The sequence below is a fragment of the Petromyzon marinus genome, chromosome 29, assembly GCF_048934315.1.
Source record: "Petromyzon marinus isolate PM22_M1 ecotype Great Lakes invasive population chromosome 29, UKy_Petmar_22M1.pri1.0, whole genome shotgun sequence".
NCBI classification, from domain to species: Eukaryota; Metazoa; Chordata; class Hyperoartia; order Petromyzontiformes; family Petromyzontidae; genus Petromyzon; species Petromyzon marinus.
The window spans coordinates 2,479,042-2,503,749 of record NC_133695.1 but is presented as its reverse complement, the minus strand read 5'-3'; the positions used below and the strand labels follow the sequence as shown (position 1 = coordinate 2,503,749).

Sequence of the window (24,708 nt, the reverse complement as noted above, 5' to 3'; positions counted from 1 at the left end):
TATTTTGAAGTGTGCATTTTACGAATAACGCGAGAAAATGTCAGCGAGGTAAGATGTAATATTTTTCAAAGCGAAGCAGCAATGCTTGGCAAATGGCTTTTCTTGCACGTGCCGTGAGCGAGGAGATAATGTACGCGGTGTAAATGTAATTAAAATCTTGTATGAAGACGGAACAGCAGCAGAGGAGCCAGGCTAGCAGCTACGCTCTCACCAAGGCTTTTCACAGGGACATTAGGAGATGTTTTCCAAAATTCTGGATTGGAGGACAGAAGGCGCAAACATAAATCGATAAAGTATTACCCATAACAGATATGCTGACAACATCGTCATTATTACAACCGATAGAGCTGAACTCCAGAAGATGATTGAAGAGCTTGGCAACCAATCTACCGAGTTCGTTTCGAGATACGTACATATGAGTAAAAAGCAAAGCAACATTCATGTGCACAATCACTTTAATACATTTGTTGGATGGCCATATACTATGCTTATACAGTGAGGGAAAAAAGTATTTGATCCCCTGCTGATTTTGTACGTTTGCCCACTGACAAAGAAATGATCAGTCTATAATTTTAATAGTAGGTTTATTTGAACAGTGAGATACAGAATAACAACAACACAAATCCAGAAAAAAGCATGTCAAAAATGTTATAAATTGATTTGCATTTTAATGAGGGAAATAAGTATTTTACCCCCTCTCAATCAGAAAGATTTCCGGCTCCCAGGTGTCTTTTATACAGGTAACGAGCTGAGATTAGGAGCACACTCTTAAAGGGAGTGCTCCTAATCTCAGCTTGTTACCTGTATAAAAAGCACCTGTCTACAGAAGCAATCAATCAATCAGATTCCAAACTCTGTACCATGACCAAGACCAAAGAGCTCTCCAAGGATGTCAGGGACAAGATTGTAGACCTACACAAGGCTGGAATGGGCTACAAGACCATTGCCAAGCAGCTTGGTGAGAAGGTGAGAACAGTTGGTGCGATTATTCGCAAATGGAAGAAAAACAAAAGAACTGTCAATCTCCCTTGGCCTGGGGCTCCATGCAAGATCTCACCTCGTGGAGTTGCAATGATCATGAGAACGGTGAGGAATCAGCCCAGAACTACACGGGAGGATCTTGTCAATGATCTCAAGGCTGCTGGGACCATAGTCACCAAGAAAACAATTGGTAACACACTACGCCGTGTAGGACTGAAATCCTGCAGCGCCCGCAAGGTCCCCCTGCTCAAGAAAGCACATATACATGCCCGTCTGAAGTTTGCCAATGAACATCTGAATGATTCAGAGGACAACTGGGTGAAAGTGTTGTGGTCAGATGAGACCAAAATGGAGCTCTTTGGCATCAACTCAACTCGCCGTGTTTGGAGGAGGGGAATGCTGCTTATGACCCCAAGAACACCATCCCCACCGTCAAACATGGAGGTGGAAACATTATGCTTTGGGGGTGTTTTTCTGCTAAGGGGACAGGACAACTTCACCGCATGAAAGGGACGATGGACGGGGCCATGTACCATAAAATCTTGGGTGAGAACCTCCTTCTCTCAGCCAGGGCATTGAAATTGGGTTGTGGATGGGTATTCCAGCATGACAATGACCCAAAACCCACGGCCAAGGCAACAAAGGAGTGGCTCAAGAAGAAGCACATTAAGGTCCTGGAGTGGCCTAGCCAGTCTCCAGACCTTAATCCCATAGAAAATCTGTGGAGGGAGCTGAAGGTTCGAGTTGCCAAACGTCAGCCTCGAAACCTTAATGACTTGGAGAAGATCTGCAAAGAGGAGTGGGACAAAATCCCTCCTGAGATGTGTGCAAACCTGGTGGCCAACTACAAGAAACGTCTGACCTCTGTGATTGCCAACAAGGGTTTTGCCACCAAGTACTAAGTCATGTTTTGCAGAGGGGTCAAATACTTATTTCCCTCATTACAATGCAAATCAATTTATAACATTTTTGACATGCGTTTTTCCGGATTTTGTTGTTGTTATTCTGTCTCTCACTGTTCAAATAAACCTACCATTAAAATTATAGACTGATCATTTCTTTGTCAGTGGGCACACGTACAAAATCAGCAGGGGATCAAATACTTTTTTCCCTCACTGTATATACATAGTATATTTGCATGGTATATATACATCGTAGGGAACGTATTAAAGGTGGACGAAGATTACATTTGATAATGAATGGAACTTACCAACTTGCCTGAAGAAGAACTCAATCCGTGAAAATGAAGAGGCGTGGAACTGTGTTGCTCAAACCTCCAGAAGAGATGCACTCAAGACTACGGTTCATAATAAACAGTCATTATCCAATCATTTACAGCCCTCTGTCAATCCACTGCTAGATGAAGACCTCCCCACAATTTTAACTCGCAGGGTTTGTTTGGCTATACTTCACCACGATGCAAGCCATGGTCAGGAATCAAACTTGCTTCAAAGAGCAGTGCAACAACCACAGCACTACCACAGACCACATTTAGCAATTCATAACAGCAAGCAGTTGTCACATACCTGTGATGGCTCCACCCTCCATATCGGAGTGATCCACCAACCCCATTTCCGAGTCGCTGAAATGCCAACACCTTGTGGATGTGGTGGAAAGGGAGGCAGTTCAGGCATCACTCGCCACTAATGTCACGTTGGCGAGATGTTAACTTCCTCGCCTGGTATGCAGGAGGTCGTGAGTTCGATCCTCAACCGGATGCCTGCGGTATACTTGGAGTTGGCATCTTCTTCCCCGTGGTCACGTGGATTTTTCTCCGTGTCCTCGGGGTTTTCCCTCCACATTTAGAGCCACGCTTTGAGAAGTTTCTGGCCGCTATAACTTTCCACATGATGAGCCACTTCGTTGAGCTATCATTTGTGGCTAGGTCGCTTCTGAAAAAAAGAGCTATATACTGTAGCTCAGTGGACCTTACCTGGAAAAATAAAATAAAAAGTTTAATTAGTTTAGAATGTCAGCCGTGGCCAGGATGGAAACTCATAATTTAGGCTACCGTGCTCCCTCCCGAGACGATAGCTTACCTGTGACAGTCGGGCTACCTCTCTGGCCTCTCTGTGTGCTTGAAAGAAGGCTCATTGCCCAAACTTCGCCTGTTATATATTAATTCAGTCTAACACGTAGGCTTTCGCGACCAATATTATTCATAATAAAGGTTTTTGGGTTAGATCGCGTTATTTATAAATGTGTCGTAACCCTCCACCACCCGACATGGCCAATCAGCAAAAAAAGTGTCACGTTGACAAAAGACAAATAATTCACTACTTTAGACCACCGGTGTGTTGAAGAGTGAATCCACAACATTTACAGTTTGAGTACGACGTTTCGCTGGTAAATACATCCAGCATCATCGGGCGAAGCCCGATGATGCGAATTGCCCGATGATGCTGGATGTATTTACCAGCGAAACATCGTACTCAAACTGTAAATGTTGTGGATTCACTCTTCAACACACCGGTGGGCTAAAGTAGTGAATTATTTGTCTTTTGTCAACGTGACACTTTTTTGCTGATTGGCCGTGTCGGGTGGTGGAGGGTTACGACACATTTATAAATAACGCGATCTAACCCAAAAACTTTTATTATTAATATATATTAATTATTTTAAGGCCACAGTATTATTTGATGTAAGCGTTGATAGGTTTTTCGTTATTGTCGCAGCTGATCGAAGCTCCCTGCTAAGGGATGGGCTCCTATTCACGATGACTGAAGCCCCTTTATGGGAACACGAGGCTTGAGCCCTGGGTTTGACTGGCGCACCAACACACACAAAGACAAAGACCCCCCGTTTAGTCTTAACAGACTGTTGGGGCAAGTGCTGTTAGCGAGCACCAATGAAGGCCGGAATGGTACACGAGGGGGTGGGTGGCCAACACCACGCCCGACCGCCTTTGTCTCCTCAATGGCGACGTTTACACATTGCACCAGGTACTCATTTGAGGTTGAGTAGACCTAGGGGAGGCGCAGGACCGGTTTAGATAATCGTCACTGGTGTTGGCCGTGATCGGGAATCGAACTCAGGTCGCCGGGTTCATAGCGCAGCGTGCTAACCACTACACTACCGCTCCCCACAATCAACACACACACACCAATACACAAAGATACAAAGACAAAGATCCCCCGTATAGCCTTAACAGACTGTAGGGGCAAGTGCTGTTAGCGAGCACCTATGAAGGCCGGAACGGTACACGAGGGGGTGGGTGGCCAGCACCACGCCCGACCGCCTTTGTCTCCCTAGTGGCAATGTCTACACACCGCACTAGGTACTCATTTGAGGCTGAGTCGACCTAGGGGAGGCCCGGGACCGGTTCAGATAATCGTCACTGGTGTTGGCCGTGAGCGGGAATCGAACCCGGGTCGCCAGGTTCATAGTGCAGCGCGCTAACCGCTACACTATCGCTCCCCCAATACACACACACACCAACACACACACACACCAACACACACACACCAACACACACACCAACACATACACACACACCAACCAACACACACACATACACCAACACACACACCAACACACACACTCACTGTGACACGCGAGCGAGTGAGGGAGCACACGTCTCACACTTTCACACCCATCACGGTTCACCACAACCCCCCCCCCTCCCCCCAAGCGCTCACACACATACACCAACACACACACACAAACCAACACATACACACACACCAACACATACACCCACACGCGCGCGCGACATGCGCAAAGGCAAGGGATCCTCTAACAGAATGTTGAGACAAATGCTGTCAGCAAAGCACCTATGAAGGCCGGCACAGCACACGAGGGGGTTGGGTGGTCAGCACTACGCCCGGCCGCCTTTGTCTCCCTCGTGGCGATGTATGCACACTGGTGTTGGACATGAGTGGGGGATCGAAGTCAGGTTGCCAGGTTCCTAGGGCAGCCACCGTTCCCCACTCAGGCGAGGTGGCAAACGAGATGTTAACTACCTCGCCGGGTATGCAGGAGGACGTGGGTTCGATCCCGACCCTGACGCCTGCTGTATATTTGGAATTTCCACGTCTATCTCTCCCCGTGGTCACGTCGATTTTTCTCCGGTGTCCTCCGGTCTTTCCCTCCATATTAAGAAAGACGTGCGTTTCGAGTATTTGGCTGCTACAAATGTCCACGTGATGAGCCACTTCGTTGAGCTGTCATTTGTGATTGCCAGGTCGCTTTTGAAGAAGAGCTACATTGATCAGTGGGCCTTACCTGGTAAAATAAAAAAAACATAGTTCAGTTTCCACGCTTAAACACGCAAGCACGCACAGCTCCCGCGGCAATCGGCGTTTCCTTACTCCGCCTCCTCCCCTCGCACCCCTTTGGCGATGCGATGAATTGCCATCATTCTTGGCGGTGATGTGATTACAAAAATCAACAATTTTTCCCCGTTTTAATCATCTCGTTTGGCTTGTTTTGACTTGTTCGCGTCTCGTTTGTGCAGGTTTTTTGGGCCTATTCTGTTATTTTTAAAAAATATATTTTTTTTTCACAGAAAAAAACGTAGTCGTAGACTATATTCCCTTTGTCAATGCTGCGTCAACCATGGGGGGAGGGGGGGGGTTCTTTGAACATACTTCACACTTGTCCATGCTGGTTGGTAAGAGGGGTGGCCCGTGACTCGTGCGGATACTTCTCCCCACTGATGTTAGCCGTGGCTGGGAATCAAACCCAAGTCTCCAGGTTCATAGCACGGTGTGCTAACCGCCGTGCCACCACTCCCCCCCCCCCCCCCCCCCCCGAAAGGTAATAAGCACAACAAATTGGACGATGCGTCGTACAACAAATGCAAACGAAATGCAATAACATTGACTGAGCGCGACAAACCTGCAGTTTCATAATTAATCAATCACATAAATCACTCGCTTAGATTACAGCAATATCATGCATATACATGTTATGGTAAATGACTGATTTTCACACGTATGATTCCATGCATGTATCCGTACGGTAGGAATCTATGCAAGTCAATGAATCAGCGCGTCATTGTATGTCCAGCACTCGTGTGTTAACAAACTGAGCCCCCCACCGCCCCCCTCCCCCTCCACCAATCCTCACTGCAAAAGCTCACACCTGTCATTGATTATAGACATTTAATTAAAAAAAAGTATATTAATCATCTTTTATCATGGATATAGCCCTTGATCAGTCCCAATGCTGGATGACAACCTCCCCATGTATTTAACTCATAGGCTGTGTTTGACCATACCTCACCACGCTGGTCAGTAGCACAGGTTCGCGAAGGCAGGCGTTGTCAAAGACTGGTATGTCTATCGCCCGCCGCTGATGTTAGCCGTGGCTGGGAATCCAACTCAGGCCGCCAGGTTCATCGCGCTCCAAGCAAACGTAAAGAGGCGTGCGGAGCACTTCGCTCCGAGGGACTCTGGGTAACAAAGCGACAGAGACGTTGTGAATAGGTTATTGTCTCGGTTGAGGAGATCAATCAATCTGCATGAAGTCTGCAGAAAAGGGCTAATTGACTGGGGGATGTCCTGTGGCGTCTTAGTCCAGGGCTGTCCCCTGCCAGGGTGTGCGTTTCTGCTGTAATGATGTACCACAATTATGGGAGTGCCTTCTCTGTGCATAAGTGTTGGCAGTGGGATATTTGAAAAGGCCTTCCGTGCATTGGACAGCCAGTGTTCGCTGTACACCGATATTTACACGGAGTGTCTGACAGTGCGTTAGCGACGCTGTTAGAGAGTAAGCAACATACTGTGATACTCAAGACAACTCCACGCATATGTCAATGGTACTGCAGTGAAGACGAAAACAAATAAGAGGCCGTGTTTTGGCCAGTAACTCCTCTTCATATCTCTCTGCTATGAAGGAGGTCCATTGTCTGGAACCTAAACTATTATACATTGCTTTTTCGCCGATAAAAACATAGAGTACAGAAGTACAAAATAGGCAACGTTTCTGACATTCTGTCCTCTTCGTATTCTCTCTGTTTTGGAAGAGAAGGGCCATTGCCCCGAGCGCCACCTCATTATGCATCGTTTCCTCTTTGGGGCAGAGCTATTGACAGATGTGCTGAGTTAGTGACTCACAAAGCAGATTGAATGTGCAAGAGAATACATCTTTCAGGAGGGTAAATATGCATTGCCGACGACACAGCAGCTCAAAATTCAGCTATATATAGAGTGGCGAGTTAATTCAGGGGCCCTGCCGATCACTGCCCTGTTACCCACACATTCCCTACCATGTCGAGGCTCCAGTCTGGGTAAACTGGCGCGTACGTTGTATCCCAACTTCTTCCTCTTCCCATATCTCTTCTTCTTCTTCTGTATAGCCGATGTTATATGCAGAACAACGACTACAAATTCGTCAACCCATCTGTAAGACAGAGAGAGAGAGAAGGAGAGCCCACGATGACATGAAGAAGCCAAAGGCTTTTCAAGGCCAGCTCTCGTTTAGCACACGACTGTTCGTGCCATCACGGGCACGACTTTAAATAAAACCATACGCGGAACAAAACTAAACAATTGCCTTTTAGGGCGTTAGTTTTTTTTTTGTAAACTCTAGGCAGGCTAATAACCGAGTTCTCAAAATCACTAATGCACAACTGGGCATGAGAGATGGGTTCACGTGGGCAGTGACGGCACAGTGTTTAGCGCGCTGCCGTATAAACCAGGCGACCCTAAATTTTGATTTAAAGCTTTCGTGACTGCGGGGATTCATATTCTTGGTTCTTTCGGTAAAGTCACGTAGAAGGGAAACAACAAAATAATAAAAATACAAAACAATAAAAATTCTCACGACGTTTCGACTGCAACACAAGCAATCATCATCAGGTGTGAAAACCACAACAACAACAAAAATAATGTTGTGGTTTTCACACCTGATGATGATTGCTTGTGTTGCAGTCGAAACGTCGTGAGAATTGTATTGTTTTATATTTTTATTATTTTATTGTTTCCCTTCTACGTGACTCAGGCGACCCTTGTCCAATCCCGCTCATGGCCAAAACAGTGGCGAATATTTAAACTGGTCCAGGGCCCCCACTAGGTCGACTCATCCTCAAAAGAGTGCCTGGTGCGGTGTGTAAACATCAGTGCTGGGGATACGAAGGTGGCCGGGCGTGGTGTTGCTCACCCACCCCCTCATGTGATGTGTGGCTTTCACAGTTGCTCGCTAACATCACTTGCCCCAACAGTCTGTTAAAGACTACTTGAGGGATATTTGTTTTTGTATGGAGCGTGGTTCTGGCCACACCTCCCCCAAGACCCCCATGCCAGTCTTTAAAGATGCTCGCAAACAAAATTGACTTTGTCTCCATTCCAATACCAACACAACCGCTATTCGCCACGAAGTGATGGTGATGTCACCATGGGGCCTGTGCCAGGCCAGGTGCACTTTGAGGCCACGTGAAGTATCGAAGGCTCGCTGACAGGAGGACTTGGGACAGACAGACCTAGGTGCCATGGGTCGGCTGACTGAGATGACGGGTAGATGCACCAACTGTACCCCATACTATGCCAACTTTCTGAATTTTTTTCCGCCCGGCACTCCGCTCATTGATGTGAGCGTCGCTCCTCTACCCTCAATTGTTGTTGGAGGGCGACTGCCTCCAGCCGCCCAGTAGCAGCGCCCTTCACGAGCCTCCTCCACAGAGGCCGATCTTGACACCGCTGGTACCGGTCTTCGGCAAGTTTACTCAGCTCCACATCCTCCTATACCACATCAGCTCATCTCTTCTCCAGCCCGTGCCGCGCCCGTTTAGCCCCCTTTATGCGGCCAAACAGAAGCTGCTTGGGTATGCGGTGGCTGGGCATGCATGCTACATGACTCAACGCAGCCTTGCCTGCCAGAGGAGCTCATATGTAGAGACATACACATGCATGGCTACACACAAACACAGGGACATATTTGCTCGTGCTTGTCTGTCAATGCTCTTGTTTCTTTTCGCTGGGACCTGTATCGTCCACTTAGGCATGAGCATCGAGTTTATTCGCCGACGAGTGGCAGCCAAGGAATGGCGCGCGTCTGAGAGGACGTCCACCAAAGAGACGCAGCGATGAAATCAGCTCGTGTTCAGGTGCCAGGTGGATTGTTACCTCGCGGAACCATGAGAGATGGCGATGGTGACAGGTTAGGGAGGCCCTTCATCCAGCAGTGGATTGATCATGGACGATGATGACTGTAACAAAGCAACTGGCCTAACAATTTCTGCTGCACGTTTTAAAAAATATAAACACCGGTGGATTCAAGCTACGTGCCCAGTCCTTGAACAAGGCAGATTAATTTATTCTGCGGCTTGTGTGGCTGTTGATGCATCATGCAGGCCCTCGCAGTGTCATGCCAGACCATTTTGATCAAATGCAGGGTACAGTATGTGTGAGCAGAATGGCGTCGTAAACACAGAAAACACATGGCGACTGGATTATTATCATCACCATCATCACCATCAGCAGCAGACACCATGATCATTCCACTGCTAGACGAAGCCCCCCCCCCCCCAAGCCTCCTCCGTCTCTCACAGTCCTGCGGCATACCGTCCCGCCTGGCCCTTTGTTTGCGCGTCGATTCCGTCGCCCCATCTACGCAGCTGACCTCCTGTCTGACGCTGTTCACTATCTTGAGTTTCTTCACCGAACGGCATTATTCAGCGGGCGTGGCGAAGTATGGCCACGTATCTTTTCCTCCGAGGGATCAAAGTGCAGGCAATCGATTTCTTTCTTGTGAAATTGTCTCTGGAGAGCGCCCTCAAGGGGTTTTTTTGCCCTACTGATGTCCGGGAAGACGTTGGCGTGCCCACATTTTACCCTACCACGCGCGACATACCGATCACCTGGCCTATCCGTTTGTAGGACAGTCACCGACTTACGAACGTGACGAGTTTCTGGGCCCGTTTGTAAGTCGAACGGTTCGTAAGTTGGAACACAGTAATGCACTTTATTTAAATGCACATACGGTCAGTGTTATAAAATGCGTTACGGTTCAACAACAAAAAAAAGGGAACCATTTGTTAAACTCATAAACAAGAATCAACTTTGTACATTTGACGAACCAAATAGCTCCCCAGTTCGGTTCGCAAGTGCGAGTTGACGTTCGCGAGTCAGATGGTTAAACATCATCATCTCAATCTTGATTTGCAGCTTTCGTGACTGCAGGAATCCATACTCTTTGGTTCTTTCGGTAAAGTCACGTGGGTAGAAAAATAAAATAATAGATCACGAGGTTTCGATCGCAGCACAAGCAATCGTCGTCAGGGGACGTCACGCAGCTGGGGGGGGGGGGGGGTCAGACATTTGTGACGATGTGTGACGAGGGGGGAGGGGTTTGAGAAATGTGACGTCACATCAAAATTCGCAACTTTAAATAAATATAGACAACACGTTCTACTTAATTAAATTGACTTTTTAATAAATGTTTTCTCCTACAACATCAGAGTGCAGTGGCACATTAATTACGCACTACAATGACAATAGTTTAAAGCGATTTTATGCATGTTTTATTTTTTTTTGGGTGGGGGACAGAGGTTTGTGACGTCATATTTGAGGGGGGTCTGACATTTGGTGACGCCGTGTGACCATGGGGGGGGGTCAAAAATCGTCCAAAATCGCGTGACGTCATTTAAGGACGGCCCCTCAGGTGGGACAACCACAGCAAGAATAAACTGCTGAAGTAGGCGTCTACTTCAGCATATTTTTTTTCTTGCTGTGTTGTCCCACCTGATGATGATTGCTTGTGTTGCGATAGAAACGTCGTGATCTATCATCATCTCATGGAAGCTCGTCCGTAAGTGCGGATGTTCGTAAAGTCGAGTGGACACGTGGCCACTGTCGAGTGGGCACGTGGCCACTGTCGAGTGGACACGTGGCCACTGTCGAGTGGACACGTGGCCACTGTCGAGTGGACGCGTGACCACTGTCGAGTGGACGCGTGACCACTGTCGAGTGGACGCGTGACCACTGTCGAGTGGACACGTGACCACTGTCGAGTGGACGCCTGACCACTGTCGAGTGGACGCGTGGCCACTGTCGAGTGGGCACGTGGCCACTGTCGAGTGGGCACGTGGCCACTGTCGAGTGGGCGCGTGACCACTGTCGAGTGGACGCGTGACCACTGTCGAGTGGACGCGTGGCCACTGTCGAGTGGACACGTGGCCACTGTCGAGTGGGCACGTGGCCACTGTCGAGTGGGCACGTGGCCACTGTCGAGTGGGCACGTGGCCACTGTCGAGTGGGCACGTGGCCACTGTCGAGTGGGCACGTGACCACTGTCGAGTGGACACCTGACCACTGTCGAGTGGGCACGTGGCCACTGTCGAGTGGGCACGTGGCCACTGTCGAGTGGGCACGTGACCACTGTCGAGTGGACACGTGGCCACTGTCGAGTGGACACGTGACCACTGTCGAGTGGACACGTGTTAATGAGATCTAAGAAACTTGCCCATCGTTGCGGCTGCCGTGCCAAGAGATGGAAGCGGCGACCTCCAGATTGTGCGAGACCGGACCAGCGCACCCCGATTCGTAGGTAGCTTATATGTTGATATAATGAATGAATCAATAGAAGTTATTATTTTTTTTAATAGATAAAAAAAGCAATTGAAAGGTTTGTGTTTATTTATGTGCGCTTTAAACAGCGCATATATGACTGTACATTAAATAAATAAAACGCAAAGGGGAAGGTCTTCCCAAGGGACTGTTTTAAGACTTAAATTCATTGATATTGAATTTCGGTTCTCCACTCACATGGCTCCAAAACAAGATAGCGTGCATTTTAACTGATATTGATTCATGCTTGGTCAATACAGCACCTAGTTAACCATAAAGCTTAGGTCATTGCAAGAGTTTGGACCGTGCAGTAAAAAAACAATTGCGGTCTTGCAAAAAAATGTAATGCTACAAAAGCCTTTATCTATATCCTGGGTTAGGGCCAGTTCAGTGAAATGTATTTATATTAGCAAATATGTCTGATTCTCTGTGAAAGTGGCATCCCATTTTGCCATTAATTTATCTCTCTCTTTTGCTGAAATAAACAAAATTGGTTTAACCTGACATCCTTCATACTTTGCTAAGTGCGCCATTTATTTTTCTCACATGTGGCCCTGTGGGATGCGAAACCCAAGGTTGTATCACGCCCCTTCCCCTTAATGCCAAACGCCACATTTACTGTCATTGTTAGCAGGCAAATTAACACGTAATTTAAAGCATATCTGCATTTTATCACTTTTGACGCGAAGCCACCAGAAAAGGAGATAGAAACAAAAATCGTTCCGTTCAAATTCATCTCCTCCGCAGGCTTGCGTTCGCAGCATCGAGTTTGCACCGCATTTGGCGGAAGAAAGGGCAGACTCTAAAACAGCAACACACACTCACAACGTAATGGGCACCTCAGACAAGGTTTATTATTTTATTCTCTCCTTGCAACGAGCAGCTGCTAGTATCGGGTGCAATGATTGCTAAGATTCCACCTTCCCCAGGGACGATGCATTATGGAGTAGATAGCAAACACACCTCTTTAATATTATTGTAATTATTTTTATTTTGTCGCGACAGCGGCGCCTGGTACAACTATCTCCGTGCTGAGCCCAAGGGCCTGGTCGTAAAGCTCCGTTATGAGCCAAAGCGGACAGATATCCCGAATCGCAGCCCCAGCGGTGTGGCTTCTCTTTGGACGAGCGCTGTTAAATAAATCAGCTGGCAAGGCCATAACTACGGTGGAGCAATGCTCCTCACATGGGGGCGGGGGGGTGGTGGGCAGAGATTCGAGACAGACGAGGACAAGATCGTGTGCAGCAGGCTGTTCCGTGGACCCTGCTGGCCACGTCTGGTGAATAGTGCTCCTAATTTTGCTGCCGTATCGATTTTGAATGTGGAGGGGGGAGGGGGGTACGCGTGGGGATTTGAGTCATCCGCCGCTCTTCGTGGTTGTGTCTGCGAGTCTGTAACCTGTTATCGAGCTAAATCTAATAACGCATATTAACGTGCTCCTGGGACACGAAAAAATACTTTCTTAGAATTTGCAACGGCCATAAAAGGTAGGGGGGAAAAAACACAAGCGAAACTTTGTGGAGCTGCACTAATTCGGCTGACGTCACAAATTTTGGCCGATCACCGGTTTCTGAAAGGGGTTAAATATTTTGGCTGACACGGGGGGTTTTTATGGTCTGTGGGAGTTGTGGAAACCTCCATACTGGAAAATAAAAGAATAAATGGCTGAACACTCCCCCTTTCCCCATTCTTTCTTAAACTCACCCCGTTCGCCCAACTCTCTCAACTCAAACCAAATTTTGGAGCTTCCAAAACAGAAAAAAGGCGTCAGAGCTTGTTCACCCAGATGGAAAATTGCTTTTCAGCTGTGGCTCGATCCGTTTAGCGCCTTACAAGATTTGGGCTTTCACAAGCAATCTCCATCGTGCTGGCTTTTGGATTATGATAGATCGTATTGTTGGGCCAGCTTGCCATTCTCAGCAAGCAAGATTGGGAAGAGTAAAATAAAAAAATAAAAAAATATTATTTATATAATGTTGCAGAGAGAACACTTGCTGCTGGTGATTATTTTATTTTACTTGAAGCACTCTTGAAAAAAACTACCATGCTTAGGTGGCACTTTAAATTATAGACAACGTCCGTACCATGCGATAGCGACATGCAGCTACAGTGAAAAAAATATACTGTTTCATGTTCCACGAGAATATTTAAACGCCATCATAGTGTTTTAAATAGTAGTTTGTACATTTTTAAGGTGTTTTTTAAATTTCATTATTGAGCACTATACAATGCTCTCTGCCATTGTTGAGAACTAAAAGCCGGTAATAAATCACTTTTTAATTTTGCAAACGAGCGACCCATTGATTGATGGGCCTCACATTCACTCCGACAATTTGCAAATCCAATTTTTTTTTAATTCCCCAATCCATGGAGAGCAAGGTACGGCCACGACAACAGTGTGGCAACATAGGGAGCTCTTCGGCAGCTGTTGATGTGTCATCGTTTAACTTATTTTAAGTCTATTTGCGCAGCTTTGTGTGGTTAATAAGCGAAAGCCTTTTTCTTTTCTCCCTCTCTCCCTCTTCGTTAAGAGAGACTATGGATACCCCCCGTGGTAACAAGGCTTGGCTCCTAGCCAGGTAATTAACTGTGCCTTTCCGTAAGCTGACCCGGGGACCATTTGTCACTTTCCCTTAGGTTTTAGAGTAATCCTTCTGAGGACAGATTTCCCTTCGTTACCAGAGGATTACATTCTGCAATGTCCCCTCTCACGGGCCAAAGCTGTCAGAAAAAGGGGCAACGCTTCCAAGCATATTCATATTTATTAGCTGCATGATTGTGTCACGATGGCTCGGCGCGCCAAATTCACTCTGAAATGGCGTGTCCAGGTGTGTGAGGGGGAAAGATGTTTTGAATGGCTTATAATTTAATTAATTCTTAATTTCGTTTCCAGGTAATTGTTTCTCTCCTCATACGCACGGCTAAGTATTCGAAACAGATAACCCAAGCCCGGGCTTTTTTTTGCACGCGTCCATTTTGTGCATATGTGCCCGTTGCATTTCGGTGAACGTCGGAACCGATTGCTTGTCTCGGCGATTTCCACCGTGCAAAACGAACGCAAATGAAGGCGCGTTTACGCGTAAGCAGGCGTGTGCGATCACAGCTCACGGAGAGCGGTTTGTTATCGTCAAAACGATGTCTGTACAAAAGTATTCCCTGTGCGCTTTCTAAGGTTGTGATGTTAAAAATGATTGACTGGTGCGGTGTCATTCCTGTTAAGAGAGCACTCTATCAATATCAAAGTCCCGCAGGGTCATAATGCTTAATGGAGCATTGCCGCAGTGAATATTGCCATCAGGTGCATACCTTTATTTTGATAGAGTACTGTCCTTATCAACTTGATGAGGTCATTTGCCAGTTGTTAGGCATGTACTGTACTTTACAGCTTACAGCTCGCGCGGAGTACGATCGCAATAAGACGGTCTTTCAGGTGCCAAATATTTTGAAATCATCATCATCAAAATCAGCCATTCTCTCAGGGCCCCCGCGGTTTAACACACCACACAGCACCTGAGCCTAATTTCATCGCTCCATCTCCGCATGGAGACGACCCTCCGCTTGTTGAGTACAGGGTTTCCTTGTGATTCGCGACAAGGGATACGTTCCAGAGATGCTCGTGAATCGCACATTTCGCGGGTAATGATATTGGCCTATGGAAACCTATATATTTTTTTATCAATTACCTTAAAAATTCACAAAGAGTTATTATATACATGCAAATGATCTGCCAACTTTATCTCATCACTTTCTCGCATGACATTCTCTCTCATCACTCTATCTCATCGCTTTCTTTCTCTCTCTCTCTCTCGATGCAGTCGTGTAGAGTTCCAGATGCCAATCGTGGATAGCCAAAATCTCGGATAACAAGTTCGTGAATAATGAGGGAATACTGTACTGTATATTTTATTTTTGAAGCAAAATACGAATTAAGTTGTATCAACGTGTCTGCCGTGATGTGATGTCGTCATCACAACAATACCATTTGATCTCGAATTATTTGTATTTCATTCCTTGTGTCATTTGCACACCTGCCATTGTGACTGTGTCCTTCGTATCGCAAATACACATTTTTCGTTTTCCTATCGCGATTTTGCTTTGAGAGAAATTCACTATCTGTTTTTTTTCAAGCTGTGCCTTTTGAGAAAATTGTTAGCAAATTAATCAAAACGTCACCATCGTCATATCAAAATGGATTTTAAAAAAATATATGCATATGATGCGGCACTTGTATCATCATTCAGGGGATGAGACACAATAAATCATCCAAAAGAGGACAGTAAAATAATACACAGAATAATACACATGTATTTTTACTATGATATAAACCCAGTGCGCTTGCTACTTTTATTGGTGGAGCGTTATATTGGAGCGTTATATTGCTATCGTTTTCAGAGAGTATTTAGACATTGCGTAAGATCTGGTGTAAATGTACGGCTGGGAAGTGATGTGTAACATTCTGAAATGCAATGTTAATATTCTGCTATCAGAGTTTATCGTGAAGGAGATCTCTCACGTTAGCCTGGCTTCACGCAAAGTACTTTAAGTAAATAAATGAAAAGTTATTTCTCAAGAAAGCCATATCCTTCACTCTATTCTTATTGCATTCAGGTGGTATACATCAATTTCAATGTAGAAATATCCGAGTTTTATTTTAAAAAAATATATGAAGTCCAGTGTCATTTTGGTTAAACATATGGGCGCACATTTATCATTTCAACACCGATGAAGATGTAAGAACACGCAGAACTGCACCGAACGCAAGTTATTTTACGGATGTACTCCGTGAAATAACGAGGCGTACGGGGAAATATGAAACTCAAAAACAAGTGTCATCATCAGCCGTGGTTAATTCACTGCTGGGTGTAAGGCCTCCTTAAGCCACCAAATCTCTCACAATCCTTGGATGCGATAATCAACGTAGCACCTGCGCACAAGCTGATTTCATCGCTCCATCTCCTCGGTAGATGTTCTCTTGCCAGCGTTCCATTCCTTGGCCGCCACTCCGCTATTGTTGTTGACTATCGGCCATCATCTCTTCATGGGAACCATCCTCCCCGAGCCTGCTTGATCTTTTTAAGCAATAGAATAATCTCTTGATCCTGTAATCTTCTCAAATGTAAGTATTCCTCGTTCTGCCTCCCAGTATAATTCTAAACAAGCATATATCTGTGCTTCTCAGTGCAATATTTATATTATTGTAAAAAAAAAATGTGTCAGAGACCGTGTTTCTAAAGCAACATACGAAAGCAAATTTTAAATTGTGTAATTTAATCGATAACAAATGAACAAAAACAACCAAGAGTGAGCGACGCGGTGTGTTTAAGTGATTATATTATTAGTGATGGAGAAAGTGGTACAGTTCGCTCTCTTCAGTGATACATCATCCAGCGGAAATTTCAATAACAAAAAAAATCGGCATCAAACAATGCCCTTGGATTGGTCATTGGCTATAAACAAAACCTACGCGTGTTCCCTTCGCGTACAGGTTCACTCCTTTGTGTGTGTGTGTGTGTTTCACGATAACGGACAGCATCAGCAGGGCTCCCTCGACAGACGGGATCTATCATGAATGACGGATGGAAGTCAGAACCCAGACGGTCACATTTCCTCCAGCCGTTGGGGGTGCATCAAGCAGGCGGCTCTGATGGCGGAGGAGGCGACGGGGGGTGGGGGGGTGGATATTTATTTACTTATTTATGTATTACGATTATTACTGCCCCCCCCCCTCCATCCTCGCTTTTTTATGAATGTATTTCGCAGCAGGAGGTTGAGGGTGAGACCGTGCAGGGTAAGGCGGTAGATATTGAAGCACGCATTGCATTCGCTCGGCAGCTGGTGCGGTGCTCGCGTGTTGGAGGGAGGAGGTGGAGGTTGCTGGAGGTGATGGAGGTGTTTGGAGATAACGAAATGCTCGTGGTGTAGGGGGCGGGGGATGGTGGGGGTTGTGGAAGGCATGAGCGCTTGGGTGTTGTAGTGATGGAGCAGTGGTTTTGGGGGGGGGGGGGCCCACTCTGTTATAGGGACACCGATGGAAGGCTGGGTGGTGAGTTTCGATGGAGGGGGGAGGGGTAACTCAGGGGTCAGCTTAAGCGCTGATGTTGTACAGCTTTTAGGCTGTTCCACGTGCGCATTCATTCGTGGATGGACTTGGCCTCGTTTCCCCCCCGCGAACACGTGCCCATCTAAACACACATTTAGCGCCGTGTTCGCTGATGTGGCGATGGGCTTGGTTGTTGTTGTTGTTGTTTGGGGGTTGGGTGAGGTTTGGTCCACGTGTTTATTTTTAACCGTGCACTCGTTTATTAAGCAACGCAACGTTTTATTTTCTTGGCTTCTGTTTAATTTTCAATGCGTGCATGTACATTGTTACGGTGCCCCATGATGGAGCTGTTTGCGCGGATGTCAATGAATGGTGGTGATATCGTTGGGAAAGTTTGCACACCTTTTCGAAAATGTAGTTATGATTTCAGTGCGCGTGCACGCATGTGTGTGTGTGCGTGCGTGCGAGAGATGGGAAGATTTGTTATTTCGTTTGCGAAATTGGTGGTCATGAACACAACACTTGGACGAGCCGATCTAAATTAGTCAACGTTATTAAGCCTCGTCATTCACACTGAGTTGTTGCCTTGTGAAATATTCGCATGCATGAATGTGTTATCCCAAACCCGGAGTGTTGTTGGTGAGAGCCATAGCTATTGTTCATTAGTGGATTACATCTTCTTATTTACACTGGTGTACGTTGTGAAGCACAGTACAACCTCGCAAATTCTACCCGCAGAGGACTAAGGGTCAGACGGATATGTTGAAACGTATTCAGGAATGTGAACCCATGTTAAAAAATTACGGTTGCACCACTACGCTCAAATATGTTACTGGTCGTACAAAAAAACGAGGGAAAATGCTCCGCTGGGCTTTCGGAACAAGGGAATGCACGCGCCACGAAGAACACAGAACGTCACATTTTCGTCCATTTACAGAAAGTGACGCTGTGCGCAAACACCGCACTGTGTGTGGGCCCGGTCAGGTCGCGATTCGTGACGGCCGGACATGCGACGTTGCACTGCCTTGTGTTCGCGTTTTTTTTCCCCACGCCTCCGATCCAACAAGACACTTGACTCATTTGAATTGGCTACCTCTGCAGCTATTCTGTATTAACCATTTCAGCGTACTCATGTATCATATATATATTTTGGCAAGATTCCTCAAGGTAGCTTTTATTTCCCTCCGATAAGCCCTGCGATGCGACATCTCTTTTTTTGCGTGAATTTTAAGCCAGGTTGTATTTCCGCCGTTAAACCGAGATGGGGAACGATTGCAGAATTCGTGGCGAGAGCTTCGCTTGAATTTGCTTGTGAAACTACCGCTGCTGCACGTGCCAAAAATGCTGTCATCAGTATTCCAGCACGGCGCTCGGCATGTTCTGTGTTGACTCTTATCTCCATTGATTTGTCCACAGCAATTGGCCAGAGGCCTCAAAGAGCCATCCCATCAGCGATAGAAGCCTTTGAGAAGCATCTGGGAAGTCAGATACTACAGGCAAGTCCCAAAACACCTGCGTCACATTTTTCCTCCAGGGTTTGCGCGAACCGGGAATGGCGACGCGTTTGTGCGGCTGCAGCGCCGGGGAAATTGTCGCGATGTGGTTTTCTAATCGATCACGTCGCTCGATCTGAGTGACCCCTGACCCGGCTGACACCGCTGGCCATATTAAACAGTCGCTGTTGTGAGCATTAAGGCGAGCGACGAACACAGCTTCATTGTGTCATCAACGCTTTGGTGCCGACACACAATTGAGATATGCAAGGTAAGATGGATATTAGCACGCCTTGTGTAAGCACACCTTAACCAAGCTCAGTGGTGGGATGAGGATGCTTGCAACCGGCCGGAGCTCACGGGGTTCAAATCCTGGTTTGAGGATTGAATCGGCCTATCAAAAATAACACGTAGTGGGGTTTATTTCTTCGTGCCAACTTTGGCGACGGGCTGAGAATATCATCTGGCTGCACTCAAGCACCCAGTTTACCCACGGGTGACTGCCCACATTCTAACCCAAGGGTCTCGATGATGCCAGCTCAAGTGCTCCCTGACCCCTGAGTTACCCGGTCACCTCCTGTCATCAGTCTTTTTAATTGTAACAATGCAGCCCGTTGCCATGCCCAAGGAAGTCACAAAGCCTCTGTTCTCAATGAGAAAAAAATGCATCACCCCCCCCTCCCCCCGTCTCCTCCCTTGCTTTATCTTCACGCGCATCCCATGACACTCCAGAGCAACATTTCATGCACGTACCTTCCGACGATGCACATTTGAGATGCTGTTCTCTCCGACTGCTTCAAGAGCTGTTTAGCAACGAATATAACTTGATAGAATGAAGAAAAAGAAAACGTGACACGTGTGCCTGGTAAGATGAAATCAAATCGACTCGGTCAACTGAAGCACATCAGAGTCAGGCACAGAAAGAAATTGAAAATCTCTAAATGCTCTGGCACATGCGGTCTTTATTGCATCCATATTTGTTTGTCTTAGATGTGAAATCGCTGGCCACGGGAGCGTTGCGTCTTTTTCAGTTTATTTGTTTGTTTTGTAAGTCGCCTGGTGAACATTCTATCACTGTGTTGTCTCTTTTGCTTTTTAATGCCCTGCCCACACGTCGGCTTTGTTTATGTCACTATTTTCACCTGCAATTGTTTCGAAATGGCTTTTCATTTCTCCCTTTGTGGTCAAATCTCCCGCAAGGTTAGCAGGGCAGTATCTGTGAGCTGCCATCCTTTTCCAAGCGGCTCCGTTCTGCGAGCCAGTTGAGGCCTGGCCCAAAGTTACCGTGCAGTTTTGTGAGCAAAGAAGACATCTCAGAATTCCGTTTGCAGTGGGGAATTAATTAACAAAACAGCCCCGATTGCATGTTTAAATTCACTCTCACGAAAGTGTGCTCACGTGGAGAATATAATCCAGTATACGGCAAAAGATTAGCGCTATTACTGGAAAACTTTGTAAGAATCGGAAGATATAGTTGTTGTGATGTGCAGTGAATTATAATAAATGTCTAAATGTATTTAGCCATACAGTAAGACAATAATTATGAAAGTGTTTAATTATTGAGGTTATTTTTTTAATATATGGAAATATTTTAAGCCACTTTGGCTTAATTTTTTTTAAAGCTTAATTAATTTAAAATATTGGTATTCATCTGACCAGACGGTCACCCCTATAACATAAATAAAAGTGTGCACAACACAGACAATAAATCTTTAATTCTTTTGCAACAACAAACGTGGCTCTGAATTCAGGCGATTCCACGCAAAAAAAGACTTGCCGCTGGTCAATGCGGAATTTTCACTCAAGGCATGGCGAAAAATACCACAACCTGCGGAAGCTGCAGATAACAGGGATTCCGAAATAAATAAATAAAAATGAACGGGCCTTCCCTTTGCCAACACGTGTAGAGTGCGCCTACCCAAATCCCTACAAGCAACAGCAGCGGCGGCGGTATCCCAGGTGCAGCGTGGCACTCATCCGTGCGTACGTGCATTGAGCCTGAACGAAAATATAACCAAAAAAAATGAAATACAAACGCTTTGTACTTGAGGTGTGATCCTTAGCAGAGGCTGGTGGCCCAGATTAAGTATCCATCCTCATGCTTGGCTGCTGAGATTATCGTGCCCCTTGCTGCCATCGCCATCGCCCCCCTCCCTCCCTTCCTCCCTCTGTCACCCCCCCCCACCCCCAAATATCATTCGCTCAATATCTCAGCGTTTTCTGCACCCACGCAGCAATTTCCTCGCCTAAACACTTCACTGCACCGCGCGATAGCTTTGTGTTGCCGATATACATCACGCCGCTTGAAACATATTATGTATTTAGGTTTTTCATAAAAAAAATGTTTTAATTGTAATTTGATGATTATCTATTTGAGAGTATTTTTTTCTTTAAGTCGTGGCATTGTTCCGCTATTTGCTTGCCATTCGGAGTTAAGGAGAAGAAAAGAAAATGGACACGCACAGTCGATGAGATAAAGACGGTGGAAAAAAAAAACACTGTGTTTTTCTATCGAAGTGAGGAATATCAATATTGTTCCCAAACAGCATTTCAATGTAACATCATTATCTCTGATGGCATATACTAGTCATAAGGAAGCGGTGACATTCAGCAAATTATGAATCTCGGGTTTGCGTGCGCCTCATTAAAAGCCACTCCATTTCCTTTGAGCATCGCGAGCTTATTTCAAGCTTTTGTGGTGAAGCTGGCTGATGCATTTTTCGCGACTCACCATTACTATTGTCTTTATGATGAATCCGAACTGAATGCTGCACATTTTTCCAGCGATACGCAAGTCCCCGCCTAATTGCTGCCGGCTGCTCGCGGTGCGCATGCCATGCCTCGGTCCGGCGCTGCACCGAGGCGCCGCCCTGCAACCGCCGCGGTAGAAAGGAAGAGAGCGGAGCGCCATGGGGCAACGTGTTTACCTCGTGCGTGTGTGTGGGGGGCATCCGCGGGGCTGCATCCATTAGGCTCCGCGGGACACCCTTTTCACGCCGGGATTAGTCTGTCTCTGGAATCTTTTTCAACCTCAAGTCACCTTCCAATCTTCGGCGCGAGCGCGTGTCGTTCGCGGCGCGGGAACACTTGTGATTAAGCGCTCGGCGGCAGGTTGAAGTCACGACGAGCCGTACCAGCGGTGCATTCACGGAGACAAAGCAAGCGTGTCAATAGTCCGACACCGTGAAAGTCAAAAGTGCGTGTTATTTGCGCCCTTTGTCATAAGCCGATGCAATTATAATGCCATAATTGCATCACCATTTTTGTACCTCCCTTTCAATTTGAAGGCAATCATAAAGTGCTCAATGCTTTGTGCGCGGGCAAGGCATATGTGCTCCGAAGACCTGTTCCGTGTCTGATGGGCAGCTCAGTTTTCAAGATCAAGATGTCACCGTGGCCGAAGCCTTTGATGCCACCAACACCTCGCCAGCACTTTCCACCTTCTGCCAAATTCCACGTGTGGAATCTGGCAGCGTGGTTTAGATGCGCCACTCTCACAGAGGACTCAATTTTACCCTTGATATATAACGGCCCTGATTTTCTTTTGCACTACATAAACTGTTGTTCGTTGCGAGCCACCTTTGGAAATTAATTTTTCTTGGCTTGTGTGCTTTGCGCTTGGTAGGGGGCAATTTGCGTTGGACAATGCAAATAAATTGGCTTCATTACCTACCGTTTTATATTCCTTGGCCATCTGGGAGATTAAATTATGGCGCACTCATCCGCCACGGGGCATGACGTTGCTTTCTGTTCCCTTCCCTGCGTCGTGGCAAATAAACCTCGATGTGGAAAACCCAAAAACGGTCGCTTTACCCGCACATCGGCGCAGCTCCGGCGGCGAGCGAGCGATTCCGGACAGGATGCCGCTAAACCGCCACAGCGCCGCCGTGCTCCTCGCCCGTTTCATCTCCCGCTCGATGAACGCCAGCCACAACTCTAAGCCACTTGGTTTATGCCGCTAATCTCCCGCGGTGCCCGGCCAGACATCTCCCCGTCGAAGCCGGTTACGAAAATTGTGATAAGTTCTTATTTCGCTGTGAAGGCACGCATGCACTTCATGCATCTTCCTCGTTGAGTAAAATCACGCGTCGTCACTCTGATCGTCAGCCTTGGTCAATACACTGCTTGATGAAGGAATCCTCCCAAGCCGTTGCCGTCACCTGCGACCGCGCGATTCAACGATCCAACCGAGCACCTGCGCATGATCTGATCTCGTCGCTCTGTCTCCTCGATGGACGTGCCCTTGGACATCTTCGTCACCACTCTACATTTTAACACGTCACAGCCCTTTCTCGATGCACTGCTGGAAGAACAAAGTCTCCCGGAGCCGTATTGTCTCGTGGGGGTCGTTGTGACCAAACCACGCTGGCCAGTGCGGGTTTTGTAAAGTGGAGTGGGGTCCAGAATCGGCTCGCATATCACTCACCATCGATGTTAGCTGCCACTGAAAATTGTAGCACAGTGGTGCAGCCGCTCCACAATTCTTAATTAATAAGCTTAACGAGGACCCACATTGCATGACGTGTTTAGTATGACGCGCGTTTCTTTTTTTTCGTCCGAGCCTACCAATAAATGGCAACTCGCTCTACAACTGGAAAGTGGCAACTTGAAAATAGGCAGATAAAACATCGGCGTGGTTATTTACTGTAATGGCCGGTGCAAACAGACAGGAGCTAATACAAGTCATCTCCATCAGCACGGTGCATCTTACAGCGGCGCAATAAATTTAAGCTCTCAGCTCTTATCCTCACGACCTTGTTACTTCAATTGATGCTAATGCACATCGTAGCCGACATATTCATGGGGTGCCTGTAGGGGTACAACAGCCTGCCGTCCCCAACCTACATTTAGCTTCTCGGCTTCTCTGTGTTGCTGGTGCCTCCCCCCACCCCCCTCTCCACCACCTCCATGCCTTTCTTGAAGCTCACATGAAGGCTTTCTTTGTGTTTGTCTACCCGCCACCCTTGCCCTCACGTCTAAATGGAAATGGTACAAATGTAATGGTGTGTCCCTGTGTCCTGCAGCACAGCAGGTAGGCGAATGGGCAATTATCCCACCCTGCCAGGCCTACCCAATTACTTGCTGGAAATATGGGTTTGCCCACTCATTTGACGAACCCACATGTACACGCAATAGTACGCTTTGTCAATCCACTGCTGGATGAACTATGACCCCGTCCGGTTGGGTGCATTCGATGTTACAGCAGAGTACAGCACAACAATGGATTGTGCTATATTGCCCACTGCTGCCTACAGCTTACTCCCTACCACAAGTAGTCATCGAAATGACATAGGACAACATTTAATCCTCAATGGAGCACTCATTTCATCTCAACCTGAATTAGAAATCTAACGTGAACCCTGACTTGTAAAAGTCAACGTAAACTTTCAGATGCAGAAAAACGTCATGTATCCGACTGGCTGCGGACTGTGGTATGGGCCGATATGTGAATAGGTCGGACACGTGTCAACATTCCCATGCCACGACGGGTGACACCACCGCGCACACGAACGGTTCCTGGATAAAATTAAAGCGTACGCTGCTTTTAAACCTTGGGAGCGCGCTTCACGGCACTCGAGAGTGCAGCGAATAGAAAGCAAATGTGCAGGGGATCAAGAGTGCATCGATGACAAGTTACACCGTGGGTGTGGGCGGTTCATTGGTCGAGACGTGACAGTCAGAATGT

The 24,708-nt window shown here is 46.9% G+C and overlaps 1 protein-coding gene across 2 annotated transcripts in view; it reads left to right on the top strand.

Annotated features, from left to right (window-relative positions):
- The window catches only part of LOC116947350 (neuronal PAS domain-containing protein 3-like), a 217,061-nt gene that overhangs the window by 117,043 nt on the left and 75,310 nt on the right, over window positions 1–24,708 (top strand). For both annotated transcript variants that reach the window (XM_032962983.2, XM_032962984.2), the window contains exon 3: window positions 18,946–19,025. In XM_032962983.2, coding sequence (XP_032818874.1) covers window positions 18,946–19,025 — 80 coding nt within the window. The remainder of the gene's footprint in view (window positions 1–18,945; window positions 19,026–24,708) is intronic.